This window comes from Pygocentrus nattereri, chromosome 4, assembly GCF_015220715.1.
Source record: "Pygocentrus nattereri isolate fPygNat1 chromosome 4, fPygNat1.pri, whole genome shotgun sequence".
Taxonomy (NCBI): domain Eukaryota; kingdom Metazoa; phylum Chordata; class Actinopteri; order Characiformes; family Serrasalmidae; genus Pygocentrus; species Pygocentrus nattereri.
The window spans coordinates 16336322-16356528 of NC_051214.1; the positions used below are offsets into that span (position 1 = coordinate 16336322).

Below are 20207 nucleotides of genomic sequence, written 5' to 3' on the forward strand. Positions count from 1 at the left end.
GATCAGCTTTTCACCCTCTCACAGATTGTTGAGGGGGCATGGGAGTTTGCCAACCCAGTCTACATGTGTTTTGTGGACTTGGAGAAGGCTTATGACCGTGTTCCTCGAGATATTTTGTAGGAGGTCCTCCGGGAGTATGGGGTGCCGGGGCTACTACTCCGGGCTATCCAATCTCTGTACTCCCGGAGTGAGAGCTGTGTCCGTATACTCGGCATTAAGTCAGACTCTTTCAGGGTTAGCGTTGGACTTCGCCAGGGTTGTGCTCTGTCTCCACTCTTGTTCGTGATATTCATGGACAGAGTGTCAGGGCATAGCCGGGGTCAGGAGGGCATTATGTGTGGAGGCCGGAGGGTCTCTGCTATTTGCAGATGATGATGTTCTTTTGGCGGAATCACATGGATGCCTCCAACGCTCGCTGGAGCGGTTTGCAGCTGAGTGTGAAGCGGTTGGTATGCGGATCAGCACCTCCAAGTCTGAGTCCATGGTCTTGGCCCGGAAAAGGATGGCATGCCCACTCCAGGTAAGGGGAAAGGACCTGCCCCAGGAGTTTAAGTATCTTGGGGTCTTGTTCACGAGTGACGGGAAGAGGGATCGTGAGATCAGCTGTAGGCTGGGACAGGCGGCAGCAGTACTGGACTGTAGTGGTGAAGAGGGAGTTGAGCCAAAAGGCGAAGCTCTCTGTTTACCGGTCGATCTACATCCCAAACCTCACCTATGGTCATGAGCTGTGGGTACTCCTCCGCATTGAGAGGAGCCAGCTGAGGTGGTTCGGGCATCTGATCCGGATGCCCCCTGGACGCCTCCCGGTGGGGGTGTTCCAGGCACGGCCTACCGGGACAAGACCCCGGGATCGCCCTAGGCTACCCGCTGGAGGGATTATGTCTCCAAGTTGGCCTGGGAGCAGCTTGGGGTCCCCGGGAATGAGCTTGAGGAAGTTGCAGGGGACAGGGTCATCTGGGATTCTCTGCTCTCCCAACTGCTACCGCGACCCTGTTTGGACTAGCGGGCAACGATGATGGATGAAGTTGACATATCTCAGAATTATTCTGCTAGTTTGAGAAAATAGAGAAGCAAAGTAACTACCAAAAGTCAAATAGAGCATTACTTTTTCACTTAAGTGGAAAGACTTTTACCTAAACTGTGCAGAAGCTCTCTCTGGAAAAAGCAATGTTAGAGACGTCACATCACCAAGCACATTGTCAGTGTATAAGTAATTTCATGAGTATAGAAAATTAAAGCACTCAGGAATAATTTGAGGGGCCTTTTCACTGTGGCCTATAAAGGAGAATGACAGGTGAGTTCATACATGAACATCTACACATGAATACAAAGTAAATATATATTTGTGAATTTCCCCACTGTGGGGCTAATAAAGGATTTATCTTATCTTTGTAACAATCAGAATGTGTGATTCTGTGCTCTGCCATACCGGTTTTCCATTGCTCTGGCTTCCTGCTTTACTTTTACACCAGCAGGGGTCACTAAAATGTTGAAGGCATTAACTGATAGGGACACAACCCTCACTGTCTGTTATCTTTAAGATACAGTACCATCGCTAAATATGACACACTCATTAAATAGGATACAATGGGAAAATTAATTCTGAAATGAGAATAGAAGATTTAATTTGCATGTTAAATAGTTATCTCAGCTTTCCTTGTCAGTCCATCTTTGCTGGGGAAAAAAGCTTTCATCATGAGGCCCATAGGCAAATTATTTTTATAAAATTTAGATCATTTTATATAATCACATGTATATTTTGTATTTGGTGTAAAATAAAACATTGAGTAGAAAAGACCAGTAGAAAACCACACAAATGTGAATAGGTGGGCTCTGCAACTTTCATGATGTTAAAAGGACCTATTTTTCCCCAGTTTCTGTCTGTTCTCCCCCATTCTTTCTGCTCCGCTCTACTGGATCCTTCTGCATTCTTCTGGGGTGGGAAAGGAGCAGTAGCAAAAGTTTCTGGATGCAGCCCTCAGCCATTGTTCAAATGACCACCTTTGAACATGAACTTCGGAATGCATTCACCCAAGACAGGTCAGAGGAGCCTGAGGTGAAATCTCCACAGATGGTACTGCACCTGGGAGGGTTGGGTTTCAAGCTGGGCTGGGTTTCTCAAAAGCATTTTAGCACAAAGATGATTCTTAAATGGCAGTGCAAGCATCACTCAGAACACTGTCTACCAGCAGGAACTATTTATTTAGAATAAAGAATCAGACTCAGAGGAAACTGTCGGTTTGTTTTGTTGAAGGAGAATCATAACCAGGGTCGTCTACGCAGACATCAATGGCTAAATCTCTGTGCCTTTAGCACAAGTATAGTTTCACAGGCGAGACCACAACGTTATGGCACCCCCCTTTAGTTAGCTCACTTTATCCACTTTATTTATTTAAGTATTGAGAGTTTATTCTTGTAACTTTGACTTTATTCTCGACATCTACTAGTTTTATTAACAGTGGCCCATTTTACTAATAAATTTGAGGCATGCAGTATATCTTTTGGCAGTATGTGTGTTTGCTACTAGGGAAGAGCAGGGCACAACCTAATTTGGGGTGAAGTGTAAAAGATTACTTTAATATCGTTAAACAGGTTAAAGCAGAATGTGCCTTGTGTTCTATCTCACAGCGGACAATCCCAAACCAGAGTTCTGGCCCTGGAGGAGGGACTTGAACTTTAAAGGAAGACCGGCAAAGCTTGTGAGGAGGCTGGCGTTACCCCTGTGCTCCAAGCTGTTTTCATGTGTGGCTAGTTGCTGTAACAGACACACGAACTGGGTGTTGTTTTCGTTGGTGCTGTTTTTGTGTGTCTAGTTAGTCAAGTGGCCCAGTTTAAGTTTAAGTGCCTTGCACTGTTAGTCCTGCTGGCTTTCCTGTGTTACCGCTGTGAATACTCTCTCTCTCTCTCTCTCTCTCTCTCTCTCTCTCTCTCTCTCTCTCTCTCTCTCTCTCTCTCTCTCTCTCTCTCTCTCTCTCTCTCTCTCTCTCTCTCTCTCTCTCTCTCTCTCTCTCTCACGCTAGGGTAGATGGGCGCGCTCCTACATATCACATCACGTAGCAGCCCAATGTATTAGACACCTTAGGTGGGCGCCAAACCCGTGTATTTATGTTATGTGATGGGTAGTTTGACCAGAGCAGGATGGGTCCCCTCTGGTGAGCCTGGTTCCTCTCAAGGTTTCTTCCTCAGTTCTGAGGGAGTTTTTCCTTGCCACTGTTGCCCCTGGCTTGCCCGCTGGAGTTTTTTTACATTCTTGTTAAAACTTTGTCTTTTTTGGAATTCTGTGAAGCTGCTTTGTGACGACATCACTGTTTTAGATTACTGAGATGTGTAAGTTACAGAATTCATGTTTGATTTACTCTCTTGGTGGCTAATATAGCACTGTCTTGAAGTAAACACCTCACACCTCAGGCTCAAGTACAGCGTCCACATTGTGTTTATTAATACACTTAAGTAAACAGTGTGGAGAGTCCATATGTACCCATAAGAAGTGAAAGTAATTTATTTAATGTTTTTTCTTTAAATTGTGATTTTTATTCCTCTACTGTGGGTCAAAAGTAAATTTAGCAATAATAATTTATTTTGATGCATATACAACCCCAATTCCAATGAAGTTCGGACATTGTGTAAAACAAATAAAAACAGAATACGATGATTTGCAAATTTTCAATTGAATACACTACAAAGACAAGATATTTAATGTTCAAACGTTTTTTTTGTAAATATTCACTCATTTTGAGTTTGATGCCTGCAACGTGTTCCAAAGAAGTTGGGACAGGGGCAACAAAAGACTGGGAAAGTTGAGGAATGCTCAAAAAACAACTATTTGGAACATTCCATGGGTGAACAGGTTAATTGGAAACAGGTGTGTCATGATTTGATATAAAGTGAGCATCCCTGAAAGGCTCAGTTGTTCACAAGCAAGGATGGGGCGAGGTTCACCACTTTGTGAACAGCTGCGTGAGCAAACAGATTAAGAACAATGTTTCTCAATGTGCAATTGCAAGGAATTTAGGGATTTCATCATCTACAGTCCATAATATCATCAAAAGATTCAGAGATTCTGGAGAAATCTCTGCAAGTAAGCGGCAAGGCAGAAATCCAACATTGAATGCCCGTGACCTTCGATCCCTCAGGCGGCACAGCATTAGAAACCTATATCTTTCTAACAGACATTACCACATAGGCTCAGGAACACTTCAGAAAACCATTGTCAGTGAACACAGTTCGTCACTCCATCTACAAGCGCAAGTTAAAACTCTGCCATGCAAAGCGAAAGCCATATATGAACAACACCCAGAAACGCCGCCAGCTTCTCTGGGCCTGAGCTCATCTGAGATGAACTGATACAAAATGGAAAACTGTCCTGTGGTCTGACGAGTCCACATTTCAAATTATTTTTGGAAATCATGGACGTCGTGTCCTCTGGGCCAAAGAGGAAAAGGACTGGAGCGACTGAGAGCGTGTCACTGCGGCAACGTTTTTTGTGCTATCAGCTTCTAAATCGACAAAAAGCGGTAAGTGGTTGCAATATCATGGCTTCTGCTGCTTGTTTCGTCTGCGCAGAGTGTGGCCTAATGCCCTTTTCCGCCTCTAGCGATAGCGGCTGTGTTTGTGCTAAGTGCCAGCTTGTTAGCTGTTTGGCGGAGAAGGTAGACCAGTTAGAAGTGTGCTTCCGGGGTTATTAAGAGAAAGGCAGCCAGATGCAGTGTTAGCAGCTCCGGGTGCCCTAGGGAGAGTTAGTACCCCCTTGACTCCGGCGTTAGAGCCCTCATAGCGGGGCGAATGGGTGACGACTCGGCGGTCTAGCCGGAAAGCTAAGGCTAATGCTAACACTAACGCAAAGCTAGCCCACCGGAACACCACGCTCCTACGATTCGCGTGTCAAACAGGTTTGCCCTGCTCAGTGAAGCACCCACTGTGAAGCCTGTTAAAAGTACTCTGGTCATCGGAGACTCGATTGTTCGACACGTGAAGTTAGCTACTCCTTTAGGGACACCAGCGGTTACAGTTAGATGTTTATCGGGAGCCAGAGCGCCGGACATTAGTGGCATCCTTAGACTCTTAGCTGATAAGAGATATTCGAGGATAGTCATTCATGTAGGGGCCAATGATATCTGTCTGCGGCAGTCTGAGATAACTAAGGCTAATATTAGAGAGGTGATTGGACATCGTCTGGGCCTGTTTAATGCCGTAATCTGCTCTGGCCCCATCCCAATGTGGCGCGGCGCTGAAGCCTACAGCAGGCTTATGGCATTAAACTGCTGGATGTCCAAGTGGTGTTCCAAAAATCAAGTGGGCTTTATAGATAATTGGTTGCGTTTTGAGGGCAAGCCTGGTCTTATAGGTAGGGATGGTGTCCACCCCACGCGGGAGGGTGCTGCCTTACTTTCGTGCAGCATAGCACATAGTCAGAGTCATAGTTAGACATAGTCGGCAGAGTAGTGTAAACAGCTGCTGACAGTCCAGAGCCGGGACCAGGCCGCAGACAGACAGGCTAAACCGACCATCTGCGATCTGCCTTGAGGCGTCACCCAATATCAGCTTTATAGAGACTGTGTCTTTGCCCCGAATTAAAACTAAATTTAATCACTGAAAAACTCAATCAGTCCGTTTAAATAACCTAATCAACATATATCCATGTTCTGATGATAGCACTAACACCTTAGATCTAAAACTTGGACTACTTAATATAAGATCACTAAACTCTAAAGCAGTTGTCGTAAATGAAATTATAAGCGATCATAAATTTGACTTTTTTTAGACAAAAAAAAGTTTAGTGGCGCGGTGGGTAGCGCTGTCGCCTCACAGCAAGGAGGGCCTGGGTTCAATTCCCCGGCCGGGCGACCAGGGTCCTCTCTGTGTGGAGTTTGCATGTTCTCCTCGTGTCTGCGTGGGTTTCCTCCGGATTCTCCGGTTTCCTCCCACAGTCCAAAGACATGCAGTCAGGCCAATTGGACATGCTAAATTGCCCCTAGGTGTGAGTGACTGTCTGTGTCTGTCTGTCTGCCCTGCGATGGACTGGCGACCTGTCCATGGTGTATTATCTTCCGCCCGAAGACTGCTGGGATAGGCACCAGCACCCCCCCGCGACCCTGACGGAGAAGCGGCTTAGAAAATGGATGGATGGGTTAGACCAGATGAATATTTAGCTTTAAATGAAGCCACGCCTGTAGGCTATAATTATGCACATAGGCCAAGATTATCAGGCAAGGGAGGTGGAGTCTGTATAATATAACAAAATACTCTCGATATCAGTCAGAAACAATGCGACACTTTTACTTCCTTTGAGGTCCTTTCTATTCACATTACAAATCCAGTCACAAAAAAAGAAGGCGTTTTCATTATTTAACATTTATAGGCCACCAGGGCCATACTCTGAATTTATAAAAGAATTTAGTGACTTTGCTGCAAACCTGGCTGTGTGCAACAATAAAGTAATAATTGTAGGAGATTTTAATATTCACTTTGAGAAGATTTTAATATTCACTTTAATATTCACTTTAGATGACCCATTAAAAAAGGCATTTACCTCAATCCTAGACTCTGTTGGTTTTACCCAAAATGTAACAAGGCCTACAAACTACTGTAATCATACGTTAGATTTAGTTTTGACACTAGGTCTTAACATAGACAAGCTTAATATCCTACCGCAAACCACAGCAATCCATTACCTAATTTCATATGAGCTATGACTTAGCCATAATATATATACGTCCCCTCATTATTCAACAAAGTGCTCAATAAAACCTTCTACCGCCCTACAATTTATAGAAAATCTGCCAGAGCTATCAACCCCAGTCTCCACTGCATCAGACCCAATGGAACTAGATTTACTAACTGATTATTTAGAAAATGCCTTACAATCTACTTTAGAAAATGTGGCCCCACTTAAAATAAAAAGAATAAGGCAGAAAAAGCTCGCCCCATGGTACAACGATAAAATCCAGACCTTAAAACAAACAGCTCGGAAATTAGAGCGGAAATGGCGTTAAACCAAACTGGAAGTGTTCCACTCTGCCTGTAAGGCAGCCTTATAGAGTATAGAAATGCTCTCACTGAAGCTCAAGCATATCTGGCCTTGCTGATCGAGAAAAATAAGTATAATCTTAGAACACTGTTTAATGTGATTTCCCAAATCACAAAAAATCAGGCAGGTACTGAACCAGAAATTCCAGCAGCTCTCACTAGTGGAGTTTTTATGGACTTCTTTAATAATAAAATTGAAAATATTAGACAACAAATTCAACCCACAGTATTAAATTCAAATCCAGCTTGGCTGTCATCTGACTTGGCTGATATAGAATAAAACACAGCTGTAGAAAAGAGCCTGGAAACTTTTTACCCACTCCCACAGCTAGAACTAGAGACGATTATCTCTCTGTAAATTGCACAACCTGCATACTCGATGCAATTCCATAAAAATTACTCAAAGAAGTGCTGCCAGTTATTATAAACCCTATTTCAACTATTGTAAACTCATCCCTTAGTCTGGGCCATGTACCCAAAGCTTTTAAACTAGCAGTTATCAAACCCTTGATCAAGAAACCAAATCTTGTTGTCGCCGTTTTGTCTAATTACAGGCCTGTTTCTAACTTACCATTTATATCAAAGATCTTAGAAAAAGCTGTGGCCCAACAACTTAGTTCATATCTACACAAGAACCATATATATGAAAAATTTCAATCTGGATTCAGGCCACACCACAGCACTGAGACAGCTGTAGTTAAGATAACTAATGATCTTCTTCTTGCCTCTGATCAAGGCTACATATCTCTCTTAGTGCTACTTGACCTTAGCGTGGCTTTCGATACAATAAATCACAACATTCTCTTAGAAAGGTTAGAAAACATGGTTGGAGTCACAGGGACAGCCCTATCATGGTTCAGATCTTACCTATCAGAACGTTATCAGTTTGTTAGGGTAAACAATTTATCTTCCAATGAGATTTGGAATTCCGAGATTTGGAATTCCGCAGGGGTCTATATTAGGACCATTATTGTTTACACTATACACGTTACCGTTAGGCACAGTTATAAGTAACCATGGCGTAAACTTTCATTGTTATGCAGACGATACTCAACTGTACATATCAGCCAAGCCTGATGACAAATACAGGTTAAAGAAAATGGAGGACTGTGTAAAAGACGTAAAAGGCTGGATCTCACGTAACTTCCTTCTATTAAACAGTAACCAAACAGAGGTTCTCCTTCTGGGTCCAAAATTAGCAAGAAGTAAATTACCAGATTTAATCTTAAATTTTGCTGACTTTCCAGCCACACCTGGCTCAGCAGCAAAAAATCTTGGCGTTATAATAGATTCAGATTTATCATTCGATCAACACATAGGCAGCATCACTAGGACAGCTTTTCTGCATCTTCGCAACATTGCGAAGATAAGAAATGCCCTGTCCCTGCGTGATGTAGAAACACTAGTACACGCTTTTATTGCTTCTAGGCTAGACTACTGTAACGCGCTACTGTCAGGATGCACGAGCAGGAATTGCTCGTTTTGGAATAGTCCAAAACGCCGCAGCCAGGGTCCTCACTAAAACTAGAAAATTTGATTATATTAGTCCAGTGCTATCATCACTAACCAATGAAGTGATGATAGCACTGGACTAATATAATCAAATTTTGATAAAAATTTGTTAAATTCCGTATTGATTATAAAATCCTTTTATTGACTTATAAAGCCCTACATGGGCTCACTCCCGAGTACTTACAAGACCTTGTTTCTCATTATGAGCTATCACGACCACTCCGATCACAGAGTGCTGGCTTATTAATAGTCCCCAGAATTCAGAAGGTTTCAGCTGGGGGAAGAGCTTTTTCTTATAAAGCCCCCAAACTCTGGAATGATCTTCCAGAAACTGTTCGGGACTCCATCTTTAAGACTAGGCTGAAAACTCACTTGTTCAGTTTAGCTTTTGGTAGGTAATGTTCCCCCTTAGATAAAGGCAGCAGATCCAGGGGTCCATGGACACAGGGAATTATAGTAAACTGAGACGTTGGTGCTGTTTTCCCGCTGCTCGCACGCGGTCACTCAAGTTTGTGGACGGTGGAGCGGAGGGATGCCAAACTGTTTTAGAGTGCTGCCGTGTCTGTGTGTCCTTCTGGTTCTCTCCTTTTAGCTAAGCTGTCATAGTCAGATCTGCCAGAGTCATTAGCCACACTCTGTAAATGTTTACATCCCCTGTTTATGTACAAACGGATAGAATAAAACTAATTCCAGCTCCCTGCTTTCTTTCCGAGTATACAATCACCCATATGTCCGGCTGAACACTGAAGGATGACCGACTGACGAGCCTTCCTGCTACCCACTTCAGACCAGCTGCCCACGCCCCAGCTGCCCCCACCTACCTTGGACTAGCTGCCCACCCTACATTGATATTCTCATGGACTCCTAGCTATTCCTAATACCAATATTACTGCTATTAATATTCGTAGTATAATCACTTGTAGGTAGTTTGACCAGAGGAGGATGGGTCCCCCCTGGTGAGCCTGGTTCCTCCCAAGGTTTCTTTCTCAGTTCTGAGGGAGTTTTTCCTTGCCACTGTTGCCCCTGGCTTGCCCACCGGGGAGGTTTTTGTACGTTCTTACAGTCCTGTTAAAACTTTGTCTTTTTCGAAATTCTGTAAAGCTGCTTTGTGACAACATCCATTGTAAAAAGCGCTATACAAATAAATTTGATTTGATTGTTATCAGTACACAGTTCAAAAAGCCAGCATCTCTGATGGTATGGGGGTGTGTTAGTGCCCATGGCATGGGTAACTTGCTCATCTGTGAAGGCACCATTAATGCTGAAAGGTACATACAGGTTTTGGAGCAACATATGCTGCCATTCAAGCAACGTCTTTTTCAGAGACATCCCTGCTTATTCCAGCAAGACAATGCAAAGCCACGTTCTGCACGTTACAACAGCGTGGCTTCGTAGTAAAAGAGTGCAGGTACTAGACTGGCCTGCCTGCAGTCCAGACCTGTCTCCCATTGAAAACGTGTGGCACATTATGAAGCGTAAAATACGACAACGGAGACTGTTGAGCAAATTAAGTTGTACGTCAAGCAAGAATGAGAAAGAATTCCACCTACCAAGATTCAACAATTAGTGTACTCAGTTCCCAAATGCTTATTGAGTGTTGTTAAAACGAAAGGCGATGTAATACAGTGGTAAACATTCCCCCATCCCAACTTATTTAGAACGTGTTGCAGGCATCAAATTCAAAATGAGTGAATATTTGCCAAAAAACAATAAAGTTTATATGTTTGAACATTAAATATCTTGTCTTTGTAGTGTATTCAATTGAAAATATGTTGAAAAGGATTTGCAAATCATCGTATTCTGTTTTTATTTATGTTTTACACAATGTTCCAAATTCATTGGAATTGGGGTTGTATGTTGTATTTATCTAGATTAGAAAGCTTTTCCGTTTTAAACGACAGTTTATAGTTTTGACTTTAACCATTGTCATCCATTACAATTAACCTCAGCTAAGTTGGTGCTGAAGATTCTCCATAGAGCTCTTTAAAGATTTCCATATAGTTTCTCCCTATTAGCTGTATTCCCTCTAACAGCAAGAGTGCTCTGTACACGACAAAGCCCAAACTCATTTAGATGTGACAGATGTCTACAGTTTCTGGTGTGTTTGAAAGTTGCACTTGGCAGCTGCTGTGTAAATGCTTAAAAATGAATATTTGGCTTGGGCGTATGGTTCTCGGAAAAACCTTTTACTGGTATGGGACATTATGTGGAGGTTTTTCACACTCACACATCATTTACATTAATGGTCCTTTAAAAAATCTTCCAGGTTATTTATTGAACCAACAGTGGTTCCTAAGGACAGTGGACCAAAGAACCCTTCTGGGTTCATTTGGTACCTTTGTTTTTAACAATATAAGCAATATTGCGAACAAAGTGAAAATAGGTGAATAAAGTCTGTGGATAGGAGAAATAGCAATAATGATGCAAGTCAAAGGCTTTAATTCTTCCTTGCCATTTGTACCATCACCAGATCTAATCAGTGTTGTCCTCATACATGGATCCATCTCCTGAGATGCTAATGGCTATTAACTGGAGGGCTGAAGGTTCATTTCCAGGTAGGGAACTGGATGGCTGTAGTTGGTAAGTTGAAAAATATACAATAGGTCAAAACTAAACAAATAACATCTAAAATCAGCAACTATTACAGTAATACTGAAAACATCTGGGAACATTTTATTGCTGGACATAGTTTAAAGTTAAAAGAGCAAAAACAACTGATGAATAAAAAAAGAACAGAAACGACAATCAAAACGAAATATATGCACAAAATTGCTTCTGTGACAAATGGTGAAAAAAACAGAAATAGGAAATAACACAGTAGAACATAGAAATGAAATTACAATGGAACACAGATAAAGTAAAACAACGTATTTCAGAAATATAGCGGCACTATGCATTCAACTCCATCATCTGTTTTTATTATGTGTGTTCTCTCCATCTTATTAAAATAAATAATGGAACACAAATAGTAATAAAGAGGCTGATGCAACTGAGAATGGTGACTTCCATCAACTGACAATTTCCAAAAGCCAAACGTTCATGTGACTCAACCAACCCCATATATAATCTAGCATCTCTAATTGATAAAAAAACATTTAGCATTATCTGCATTATTCTCAACTCTTTGTGAATGGTATTTATTAATAATGGATTAATTATAAAAAAATAATAATGTACAGATAAAGAAATATATGCTAAATCCAAATGTTCAGTATCAGCCTACAAGGTACTATAGTATTTATGTAGTAATATATGTAAACAGAGTTACTTATGACACATTTGATGGTGATAACATTCGGTTTAGCTTTTGTAATAATGAAAAATTCCTCATATTTTACCTTTCCTTCAGATACTGGATATAATGAAAAGGGCCTGGGTACATAGTTGCAACTCCTGTGACAAAATGTATTTTGATGTTATTCTGACATTTAATGTTTTTGGTCGTTTTTTGCTATGGCATGTCTGTGTATGCAACCACAAAAGAGACTGGATAAGAGAGAATTGGTTTGTGTAATTCTCCATAGAATTCACGTGCCTCAAAATGGTCCTGTGTTTTTGCATGACTTCTAGTAAAAAAAACTCTCAAAGGACTTCAGTGGCACAGAAATCCCAGGTTTGTACTTTAGATACAACCAGTCAAGAATGGAAGAAACCTGAAAAGAACATTTTTTATTTTGTCTCAAAAAAAATTGCTTTTAAGAAGGTGAATGAAGCCCATCTATTAAGTGACTCTGGCACAGGTCACACTGAAATCTGAATGGAATATTTGAATGTCCTCAGTTATCAGACATGAAGAAATGGAAAATTAAAAAAAAATGCAAAAATGAAATAAATTATTCAAATGTGTCATTTCCACCACCCACTCCTTAAAACTTCAGGATTAGATTTGCAACAAAACAAATGAGCTGCTTTTATGGCAAATTGTGCTCACAGTTTACCTTCGCACCAAAACAAGTCTTTCTCTAGCTCTGCTCTTGCAAAGACGCCAACACTAAATCACACACATTTGACATGCATGCCCAACATGGTTCATGATCATTACTGTATTATACAGGGCTACAGTGGACACTTTTTATGCCAAGGATCATGTACTTTAAAAAGTCATTCTGGGGATAACAATGTAACAATGACATATTTTACACTGGTTATGGCCCATAACCAGACAGAAATAAACAAGATCCTCCATGTCGCCATCAACATTCTCCGTTCCCTTACCACAGAAAGTCTGCTTCAAACTACAATGCCTATAATTTATTTCAGACTCAATGTTTCTGAGTTCTTAGAGAATTTCCTTTTTAAATGTAGTACTGCAAAGATTCTCCAGTTTTGGGTCCGTTGTTCAGATTTTGTTTTATACATAGTATTCCTTGTCCTTCTCTCGTGTTCTCTTGCTACTGGTGCCCTTGGTACTGGGCTGCTTGTCCTTAATTACTGCGCCATTAGTCTGTGCTGAGTTGCTAATGTAATTTCGTGTCTCATCCACTTGGTAGGAACCTTCATCTCTGTTCCTGTACTTATACATAGCATAGAGTAGGATGAGGATGCAAAGGGCAGCAGCTGACACAATACCCACCACCATACCCATAGTGCTGCTGGATTCGCGTATAACTTCCGAGGCACCAGGTGGAACCCTCCTGATTCCTGGTATGGTGGGCAGTGCGCTGGGAACATTGTGCAGCATGGGCTGAGTGTTGAGCGGGCCTCTTGGTTTGGTGCCATCATTGTCGTAAGATGTGGGCAGAGGGAGCAGCACTACATTTGGTTGGGGTTTGACCTCACGGTTGTTTATTTTACCAGCAGGAATTTTAGGAGGTGCCTCAGATGTAACAAATGCTGCTACTGAGCTTCTAGGGTCAGGCAGACGTGGTATGAGTGTAGTCCTGCCTGCCTCAGAAGCCTTACTAGGCTTAAAGTCCTTTGTCTCCCATTTGGGTGCGAGAGCTTTGTAGCCACCTTCATAGGCCGATGTGGTCAAGATCTTATCTGTTACCAGGGAGAAGGTGGTGTAAAAATCTTCATCATCAGTAGGAGGGAGGCTAGAGTCGTATGTTTCCCCAGATCCAAACCCAGATATCACCAAGCCATCACCATCATCATCACCATCATCATCACAATCATCGTTGCCTCGGTCCGACAAGCAAGGTACGCCCACCTCAGTGGCAATGGACAGGGACTCTTTGGTGGTCTCAATAATGGTGAGAACAGGGCGTAGGGTTGGGGGAAGAGGAATGAAAGGGGATCGAGTGGAAACTGGAGGGATATCTATGGGGTCCTCAACTAGAACGGGAATCACTAATTCCCCTCCTAGAAAACAATATAAAAAGACAGCAAATTAGTGGTAAAGTACCTCCTTAAATAAAGCTACTGAAAACAAACAGAGCCAAGCAACCACAAAACAAATTTGGAAAAAAATATGAAACAAACCAAAAGAAAAAAAGTTTCTACATCAATGCCCAAAGCAAATTAAGACTAGAACAAAAAAGAGATGGGGAGACATGATTAATTGCATCAAAAGGCTGTAACAGAGGTGACTAGGTTTTGAGCTACACTTAATTTTATAAAGGACATAGGAATTTGTATTCAGCCTTCACTATATATTTTCAATGTAAATTGCTTAGGGTTTGTCCATAGAAGATTAGCGATACCAGAAGAGGGGAAACTCTTTAAAAGACCAAAATCATTCAACAAAAAATTCAGTGCGTTTGAACCTCAACTAGGATTAAGATATTTCAGAACTCTATATGGCAGGGAGGGGTGCACAACTTCGGTCCTGGAGGGCCAGTATCCAGCACAGTCTGGTGATTTACCTGTTCCAACATAGCTGATTAGACTTTAATTATCTGTTACTTGCCAGGTTAAGTGGGTGTGTTTGAGCAGGGAAACCTCCAAACTGTGCTGGACATCGGCCCTCCAGGACCGGAGTTGTGCACCTCTGATATATGTTAACTCATAGGCTTTATATTCAACAATGTTTCCCCAAAAAACAGACCCAGTATTTTATTACATGAGGCTTATATACACTGATCTCAGAGAAGGAAAACAACTATGTACAGTTTAAATAAGCTTTGATAGAAAAATCAAAGCCATTTGCCTTTTGACAGTGTCAAAAATAGTCACCACAATGGCACAAAGTCACATAACAGTTCAACAACACCTTGATGTTTTGACTTCTTCATTTGACTTGAAATTAGTAGCTGAAAGTCAATCCTCATCCATATATTATGTCTAGTCTTAAGACAAAAATGATTTTCAACAGTGAATCTGCACTTTCCATTGTCTTGGTCTGGACTGCAAAAATCTTCTTACTGTTTTTTTAGGCAAACAGTGTAAACGAGCCAAACTAATAAATGGACCAATTCCTGGTTGTCATAAAAAAAAAAATCTTCTTTGCTTTATTCAACAATATGCTGGAGTGATAAGAGTTTACGGCACATGTGAGTGTGTAAGTACGTGAAGTAGTAAAACATCCAGATGTTGGTTGAAGCTACTCAAACCTTCACCAGTAGGGCTTGCTGAAAACAGTGCAGACTTACAAACATAGGGCACTATTAGGCAATGCAAGTCTTTACTAGCGAACCAAAAGGAAAGAGGAAATAAAGGCAGTGCAAACACTTTTGAACTGTTAGAGCAGACACTAGAAACATTCGCAAACCAAAGGCACAGATAACTTGATTAAAAGGGATTAGTAATTAACAAAAACAAACAAACCAGAAAAAAAGCCTTTTTAAAGGAAGCATACCATTGTTTTTGTAACTTACATCAATTAATTGCCCGCATGATTTTGGCAGGAAGAAAAAAAAAATTATAAAGGAAAGTTCTGTAAGAATGCTCTTGGATAGACATGCTAAGTCTATGGATTTAACTCAATTTAAAAAATAAATAAATAAACAAAGATGATACAGGAGGCAACAACATACATACCCACATACCATAACATGAAAAATAAACTTCACCATCCTGTATATTTTTCTTTTGACAAATAAATATTTTTTCTTTTAACAAAAAAAAACCTATACATTTAGCATCACTTAGATAAATTAATTTGTCTTTTAGTATATACAATTGTGTTGTTTTTCTTTTTGGAAATTGTGCTTAGTTTTAATTTGTTAATTTGTACATTATTTCTGAATAAATGGATGACTGTACATATTCTATCAATGCTACATGAGGAAAAAGGGAGAAAGACAGGGACCTATGGACATACTAGGTAGATGATATAGATGGAAATGAATGTGTACGTCAGTTGCCATGTCCATGTAAAGGCGATACGAAGTGGTCGGGCGGCATTAGAGCTTTTGGCTGTAAGGAAGGGATGGGGATATACAAACAATGAGCATATACATGCCCATCTACAAGAAAAAAAAATAACGCTATCAAAACTGATACTCTTACAGACCCTAAGCTGCAACTTCTTTTCTATGCAGTTCAGAAATTGCTGGGTCAATGAGAGAAAATCAAGCATAAAATCTAATATATTTACTGTTATTAAGGTAATACCTTAATTAAGGAACTGCATTGTCTATTTCTCAATGAAATTATAAGCAATCAAAAAAGTTTGAGTGAAAATATAATCATGACAACAACTTACATACTACCTGATGAATTTTGAACTACAATCATTTGATTTGGGACCTACAAAATGTTTCTGAAATGTTTCTCATATCAGCCAAAGCCTCTCTGTTCATATGTATATACATACAATGTGACCCCCAAAATTATTGACACCCTTAGACTAAAAAAAAAAAAAACAGAATTTAAAATAAATCTTGAAAATATATTTTCAAGATCAAGTCACACTTACATAGCATTTTTTGATCATTTTTGCCAAGTGTGGCAACAGTTCTGGAGGGCACTGTATACAACTGTATATAAAACACTATACTTGCTTAAGTATGACTTGCTTCATACTTTCAGTTTTTTTGTAGCACAAAACTGTAAAACAATATACTATAAAAACTATATTTTGGAAAAGGGTAAAACTGGCAAAGCTGACAAATCTTAGTTGATATTGCGAAAACAATTCACTTTTGAGTAAGTTGCATTTAGGGAAAGCAGAATAACAGCAGCGCAAGCTGGGATCAGGAGACTGAATTACAGATCTTAGAAAAACACTGAGCCAACGGCTGTGGGATATTTTAAGATATAAACATCTACCTGTAAAAACAAAAAGTGCATACACTCAATTCTATATCTTGATAATTTGGTGCATATTATTTGTTTTCATACATTCATACATTTTTTACTGGTGGCATAATACATTCACTTTAAACCATTGCATAACCGACAGCCATTCGCTAGACATTTGTCAACAGTAAAAACATGAGAAATTCCACAAGATGGCAAATTAATTTAATTTGCATCACTAATTACAAATTATTTTAGTATTCACAACACCTCATAAGGCTTTAGAGCAGAAGTGGGAAGGCAGATCGAGGCAGATCTAATTATTATCTTAATATAATTATTTAGACCTCAGACTTGGAAAAAAGGAAAAATATTTGAGACTTAGACTTCTCCATTAATAACGCAGTACTGGAACAGATTTTCAGGGGTATGACTTACAGGCTGTTATCCTCACTATAGATATAAGTCCCGTATTCTGAAAAGAACAACTGCTATTAGGTTTATTTCTATGAGCCAAACTCCACACCAATGTCCTTATATGAAAGTCTGTTCATTTTGCACTAAACTTAGCAACAGCTTCCAGTTTCATGCAAGACTAGGACCTTTTTTTTTAATGGTGAAACTGCAAGCCACACTAACATTTAAAAAATATATTTGAAATCAATTGTTAAATCTCACATAAACATCAAACAGTTTGTACCATTTGGCTTGTTCAAATATCACTCAAAAAACACGTAATGCTGAGGGTTACATGCTATCCCATTCATATTTCACTGAATATACTGTGTCCTCCTCATGTCTCAGTTTTTATGTTGCTGGGGATGGGGGCACACAATGAATTTATAAGACTTCCAAAATTATGTTAGCATCAAACTAGCAGTGGTGTATATTCAGATATTTTAGCATGCTCTAATAGTTATTTCTGATGCCCATAACTGAAGAGAAGCAACATTCTAATACATAATAGTTTTCAGAAGTTATTGCAAGAAAACATGGCCACAATCTAAATTTGAGGATTGAAGTTTTTAAAATGCACTTGCACATGCGCATTCTTTGCATTACTAACAACAGTTCTTGCTAAAAGACCTCTTATCGTTGACCATGACTTCACTATATTCTACTATAATTCACACACTTCTGTAATTCTGAAATGATTAAAACTAGATTTTCTCCTTACATATTTTATATTCAAAATTCAAGACTTCAAACTTGGCTTGGGCCAAGGAAATTATATTTTTTGCTTCTTATTTTGCTTCTCCATGTTGCCACATTGTTTGCATTTTTGCAGCCCAAAGCCCATATTTCAAACATGAGATTGTCAAAGTTTGCCACTGTGCTGACTTGAGATCAACCTGAGGTAAATCCTTGAAGCTGGAAGTAATGGCTCTTCCCTGAATATGATGCTTATGCACAGTGACACCCACTGTGTACTGAGAAAGAAAAACATGACATGACACAGAATGCAGAGGTGTGGATTGGGAGTCACATCAAGTCAGATTTAAATCACAAATTTAATGACCAGATTAAACAAAAATAAAAAAGACCTGCAACTTGACTCTGATATAAAAAAGACTCAGACACTTAATTAGACTTGAACTTATTGGAAGAAATGTTGAGACTGGCTGTAGACGAGACTCTCCACAATCTACAATACCTTATATTTTCAACTTCATCGATAGCTATAACCATATTTAAGCCCAGCGTGAGCTTTTCATTTTGCCTTCCTAAGGTAAAAATAAGTGAAATGCAATCAAGGTATCAGTATTCATTCAGTCCTTAAACTCTAGTCTTAACTAAAGTTAAGTCCCCATGGCTTCTGCATTTAAAACAAGTGAAAAATTCAACTCATTTGACCTTTCTGTAAATTCATTCATTCAAATTCAGTAAATTTAGCTTACTGCCATATACTACTAATGGATTACCATTATGGTAGTAATAACATTACCATTTTTGGTGCTTAGTGTTGAAAGAAATTTCCTTACTTGTTTAGGACTTGAAGTTAGGACTCTTGCTTGACCTTGACTTGGGACTTGTCTGTACTGATTTGACAGTACTGATTTGGGACTTCAGTGTCAAATAACTAGCTAAACATAAACTTACTTGTTTTTTGCAGTTCAGTTTTCCCACCACTGACAGAACGTATGATATAAGCAAATCTATTTCAAACTCAGTGCACTTTGATTTAGGTATTTCTTTCTACCTAGAAAGAGTGAGGCCAATTGTGCTTTCTTGAACTCCTGGCCAAGGATGGACATATATTTAAGTTGTTGTTTATGGAACGATACCAACACACCAGATGTAAAGCCTCAGAAAAAAATACTGAACTGTGACTGGTGTGGTACCCTCAAGGGTACATCATTTAAGGTATGCAATGAAGCATTAAGACCATGACTGTACCTTTGAAGGTATATTTACTGTCTTATTATTGTTTATACCTTGGTAAAGAAAAGTGTTCTGTACAGTACTTAGAATTGTCAGTCTTACCAAATTCAGACTGTCGTGTCCAACTATCATTTAAAATAACTGTAGTTTTTCTTTTACCTATCACCAATGCAAAATGACTCAAAGCCAGGCAACTCAAAAAGGCTTAAACTGAACAAGAAAGGACGGGAACAGAGCTTTGACATATTTGGCAAACAGAGCAGAGCTCTGGTACTGTAATTTAACTTAAAATGGTTTCTAATGACAGATACAGTTGTCCTAACTGAGGAAGCTAAACCAACATTTAGGTGGCTTTCTGATTCAGTAAGAGTGAGCACTTGTTTGATTTGATCAGAGGGGGCTGGATGGATTCATTCAGAGCAAGCACTGGTGGATTTAACTAAAAACTTTCTCTGCACTCAATATAACTTTCTATATAAATTATCTAATTTACTGGAAAAGGGTGGATGCACATCTTATGTATTTTTGAATGTATTATGTTTATTCCTTGCTTTTTTTGATCAGTTACTGTTTAGGAAGCGGAGCAGGGACCTTTAAGTTAAGATTTTCAACTTTTAAATGTAGGCGCACATATGGAGAAGACAGGGTGGCAGCCATCTTAGGGAGAAAAATGGCTGAAGGAAACTTTAGTTTGGAGCCTCAGTGCCAGCCTAAAAGGAATGTAATACTTCATTTTTCCCAGTTTTCCTTTCTTATTGTTAATTAATTCAAGCCAAGAATATCTTTTTTCATATTGTGCTAATGGGCTCTTTTTTCTGAGCTTTTTTTTTTTTTGACAGTGACTGCTTTCTATGAAACGGAAATCTCTTTGAAAATATTATGGACATCTTTGGAAATATGAACTTTTGTGCTGTACTCCCCTAAATCCAATCTAAAAGTTTGGATTGTTTGATTGTTTTCTGTGGGTTTAAAAGGAAGTCCTACTCATTGAATGTAAAAACTTTTCTATTGGCTTATCTGCTGAACTTATTGACATGTAGTTCTCAACGGTCTAATTGCATCGATTAGTGTTTATAAATAGATGGGGTAATATTATATTATGATCTTTATTATTATTATTATTATTATTATTATTATTATTATCAGGTTTTGCTTTGTTCTGT

The 20207-nt window shown here is 39.6% G+C and overlaps 1 protein-coding gene and 1 pseudogene across 21 annotated transcripts in view; one reads left to right on the forward strand and one right to left on the reverse strand.

Annotated features, from left to right (window-relative positions):
* The first annotated feature begins 6130 nt into the window (after nucleotides 1-6130).
* Nucleotides 6131-8910, forward strand: LOC119263240 (annotated as a pseudogene).
* Nucleotides 8911-10765: 1855 nt separating this feature from the next.
* nrxn3b (neurexin 3b) overlaps nucleotides 10766-20207 on the reverse strand; it is a 327545-nt gene continuing 318103 nt past the window's right edge. For 13 of the 21 annotated variants that reach the window (XM_037537684.1, XM_037537682.1, XM_037537680.1 and 10 more), the window contains one exon: nucleotides 12195-13842. In XM_037537684.1, the coding sequence (XP_037393581.1) occupies nucleotides 12890-13842 (953 nt within the window). In that variant the 3' untranslated portion in view covers nucleotides 12195-12889. Of the gene's footprint in view, nucleotides 11110-12194; nucleotides 13843-15296; nucleotides 15838-20207 lie in introns of those variants that run through there. The other 8 variants (XR_005130195.1, XR_005130194.1, XR_001856481.2 and 5 more) reach the window with 4 other exon arrangements.